Source organism: Prunus dulcis, chromosome 3, assembly GCF_902201215.1.
Source record: "Prunus dulcis chromosome 3, ALMONDv2, whole genome shotgun sequence".
NCBI lineage: Eukaryota > Viridiplantae > Streptophyta > Magnoliopsida > Rosales > Rosaceae > Prunus > Prunus dulcis.
Window position 1 is genome coordinate 1,753,459 of NC_047652.1, and position 4,267 is coordinate 1,757,725.

General features: G+C 35.4%; 1 protein-coding gene across 1 annotated transcript in view; it reads right to left on the reverse strand.

The window, feature by feature from the left end:
• Positions 1-3,808, reverse strand: part of LOC117620888 (lupeol synthase 5-like) — an 11,704-nt gene extending 7,896 nt beyond the window's left edge. Inside the window, exons 1-9 of the mRNA XM_034351128.1 lie at positions 3,674-3,808; positions 3,071-3,317; positions 1,561-1,746; positions 1,292-1,381; positions 1,000-1,197; positions 789-873; positions 504-670; positions 204-392; positions 3-107 (exon numbers count right to left, since the gene is read on the reverse strand). Coding sequence (XP_034207019.1) covers positions 3-107; positions 204-392; positions 504-670; positions 789-873; positions 1,000-1,197; positions 1,292-1,381; positions 1,561-1,746; positions 3,071-3,271 — 1,221 coding nt within the window. The 5' untranslated portion in view covers positions 3,272-3,317; positions 3,674-3,808. The remainder of the gene's footprint in view (positions 1-2; positions 108-203; positions 393-503; positions 671-788; positions 874-999; positions 1,198-1,291; positions 1,382-1,560; positions 1,747-3,070; positions 3,318-3,673) is intronic.
• Between the last annotated feature and the right edge of the window lie 459 nt (positions 3,809-4,267).

The following is a 4,267-nucleotide window of genomic DNA, read 5'->3' on the forward strand; positions in this document are numbered from 1 at the left end:
TTGATTCCATCCTCTCCAAGCCATATATAATCTGTAACTCTAGGAATATGCTTCTTAAAAGCTTCTCCACTAGGATCCTCGGCCCAGCAAGCAAGCATCATCAATGGCTGTATAATTCAAATGGCATTATTAGATCACTAAAATAACCAGCAGGCATTCTTTTACACATTCCAAACCTTTCTTCTTCTAGCTAATTTCATTACCTTCTCCACGCATCCGATCGTAATATAGCGACTGTTCTCATCTTCATAATGAATTTGGTCAATTGTAAATTGAATAGCATTGTCTCTGATCTTCTTGAAGGGCCAGATCTTAAGAAGAGGCTCAGCAACTGTGTAAAGACTGTCCCACATAAAACGTTGAACCCTGCCATGGGGATAGTAGTTATCTTCCTGCATTGATCAACAATGTACAGCAAAGTCAGCTTGTGTGTGTGAGTAAAATTTCAAGAACATTATATTAAAGTTGCGTATATGAACTCACGAACAGAAAAATAAACTCACCTTTGCACACGAATGGCGCACTGTACTCCAGTTAATTTCGCTGTACGGTTCACAGTAAATTTCTTGTCTCAATTCTTCAACAAGAGGAGTGATTGGACCAACAAATCTTGTGGCATAAAAGTAAGACATAGGTAGGTAAGTCAACCTGCAGTAGCAGAACATTTTTGCTGCACACAAGAAGCAGCACTAGTTAGAACCAGAAAGTTAAAAAAACCATAGAAGACTTATCATAAGTAGCAAACTTCAGTAAAAAAAACAGAGACTCTGCAAGAAAATTGTGCTTACATGGATGAAAAGGAAGCAGAGTAGGGTAAGTCCAAAACTCCGGGGGCATGGGGTTGCTGCCTTCCCAATCGTACACACCAAGGATCTACAACAAAATAATTAAGTTCAATCATTTGAACAATAACGATCTTCTTTCTAGACACATTCATTAAGCATGCATCCTTTGCAGTACAACAACATTTTATCTGTATTTCAATCAAGTATGTCATACCGCCATCCAAGTTTTTCCCCATGATGCAGAATAGTATGCACCCCCACGGTCAAGAATCCACTTTCGTGCCCTTTCGCATGCGTTGTCACGACCGCCATCGGGGCCATCTCCGAGTATACGCATCATACAGTAGTTAAGACATGTGGTGAACATCATACTAGGCCCTGCTATGTGCAATCCCCACCCACCATCTTCATTCTGCAGTAGACAAGTTCATAATTCAATAAGCTCAACCACAAAACAAAACATAATAAGAAATAATTAATCCTTTGAATTAATAGCTTCTAATTACCTGATGGTTGTATGTATAACGCAAGATTTCCTTCTTATGCTCAGGTGTGAAAATAACATTAAGATATCCAGGAATGTATGCAGCCATGACCTGCATTGAAATAATGTAACAGTTGGTTAGTTGTCAAATACTTGTGCACCATAAAAAAAACCCCAATTTTTTTTTTACTGTCATTGTCACTTACTGCATCTCAATTTTTTTACTGTAAATATTTTTGTTTATGGTAAATGATAAATTTTTTTTACTGTGAGATGAAGAGTAGTAATTACCAGGGGTGGAAAGTAAAAGTTTGGGCCAGCATTTTCAGCAGGCCAATGTCCATGAGGTGATTGCAAGGCATTCCAAAAGGTAGCAGCCCTCCTGTATGCAGCGGTGGCCTGATCATATGTGATTTCCTCACCCTCCCCAATTCTTACTGGTGGAATTTCTTGTTTGAAGTTTCTCTCTCTTAGCATCTACAATTGGTCAAAGAAAAAAAAAAATTTAATAAACCAAGATTAATAGTGGGAACATTGCATTAATTTATAACCAATAATACAATTTTGAGATTTTCTTTATCTGATTTGATACAATTACATGAAAAATGTGATGGGGGAAAAGCTGTACCTTTCTGGGGGCCTTCCCCTTTCCCTTTCACTCACCTACTACAAGTGTATATAACTGTCTCATCAACACTTAAATTAATTATTTGCTCTGACTTGTACTCAATGTAAAGGTTAACATATTGATTATCCTCTTAATTCACCAAACAAAGGGTTATCTTTAATTAAGGTTAACACTTAGTATAATCTGCTGACCCAACCACCAACTTTGGCCTGTTCAAGGTTTCTCAAACTCTTGACCCATTAGTAATAAAAAACATTAGTTTAGGGTTAATGTGCTTCCGTATTTGTATTAACTATTTTTGGGTAGTTTATGTTATTTTGATTGATGGTCTTAGTGCTTAAGTTATGAATACAATTATCGCTTACTCTAAAAAAAATGAATTAATGAGTCATATTGATAATTATAATTAGTTTGGACTAATTAAATTTTAATCAAAGGACAATCATTCGTATACAAAGAAATACACTATTTTAGGAGCTTTATAGTGTAATTATAGGGAGTCACTTAGAGTACTTTCTCTCTTCTCATATTTAGGAATTCCTAGATGTCTTCCTATTTTAGAAGTTAGATAGAGAGCATAGTTGGAGGTTGATTTTTTCAATTCCTCTCTAAATTTTAGCTAAAAAAGTGATTTAAGGGGTCTATTATGGGTGTTCTGAGTCACAAATATAAGTCCAATAAGTATCTACATCCACCATTTAAAGAAATAGTCCAACTAGTGGTCAAACAAAGTTGGCCAGTGGACTTTTACCCCAAAAAAAAATCACATGACTTTCCTAAGTTCACGCAGGTTGACCAGTGGACTTTTTGGAAACTTTTGCATATTGGTGGAGTAATTTGTAAAAAAAGAAAAAAATTATATATTTATATCACGTTTTTGAAGTATTAACATGAAATCATATACGACAGAAAGAATTGTCCAAAAAAAAATATATATACAAAGAAAGGATTGGTCAGACCAAAAAAAAGAAAGAAAGGATTGGGGTTGGAATTTAAAATATTTAAATGTTTTCTTGTTGTTATCAGAGGAAGGCATAATCTTCTTGAGATTCATCCAAATCTTCAACATGTGTGTATGGCTCCACTAATGTGGTGCAAATAAAATATACACCAAAAAAAAAAAAAAAATTAGTAAACAATTAAAGCAGGCCGCCCAAAATTTATATTAATTACCTGAAAACGCCAGAGGAGATCACTGCTGGGCTGAACCTTGAAGCGGTTTCTGTAGAAATTTTCACGAGCTTCTTCAACCTCTGCTCTCTCTTCAGGGGTACCTGCATCTGGGTCAAACTCCCATGTCTGCCTTCCATGGAAGTTGTTTGTGCTGAACAACAAGGGGTCATTTGCCCCCTCTCCATACTTAATCCTCCACATCTTCCCTTGATCACTTAATTGTACAAAAAGTTTCTTATGGTATTAACTGCATGAATGGAGCACAGATAAAATTAGTAAGATTCTTGAGTACTAATAATATGATTAAAAAATATTAATCTATCTACGACGAAGCTCTCATCGAGACTTGTAGCTTCATTGGTTGAGAGTATTTAACCAAGAGGTAAGATCAGAGTTCGAATTTCCGTTTCCGTCTGACCTACCTCTTTGGTAGAAAGAAAGAAAGAAAAAAAAAAAAAAATACTAGGGCAAATGAGAGATTCTAAAAGCTGGCCATATATATATATATATATATATATATATATATATATGTCTCAACCACCCATTTGAACTCTTGGATATATATTTGAGTATATATGAAGGAACTGGCTGTTGAGAACTCACCGATCTGCAAAAACTGGCTGGTGATGAGGGAAAGAAGAAGGGCGGGTTGCTTGAGTTAGTTGCTTAGCACAAATAATACTGAATGAGTCTGTGATGGTTGATGCATGGGAACCCCACTTTATATAGATACAATACAGTGGTTTTGCTTACAGACGCCGACAATAAAATAAAAATCCACCAAGCCCCATTTTTTTCGAATATTTTATCCATCCTCAACTGTTTGTGAGTGTGAGTGCAGAGAGAGAGAGAGAAATTAGAGGTAAAATCAAATAATTCAAAGTCAACTTTGGTGTTTATAAATAATATTTTCTCATAATAATTGTATTTTGGTTTCTAGTATACGAATTCGACCAATCAATATTTTTACTACATGTACAAGTTTTTACTTTTTTATTTTCATTGCTAGAACAAATTGTCCCATCAATATGCCTGCATCCTCGATCTTTTCTTTTCTGTTTGGGTTAGGAAAGGATTTGATTATTAATGAGAGCAAAAAAGTTGGTCACAAGAAACATCATTTCGTAAAATTTCTTCCACCCAACCACACAGGCCTTCCACCAAAAGCAATCAAAGTTGGTCACAAATTAATATGCT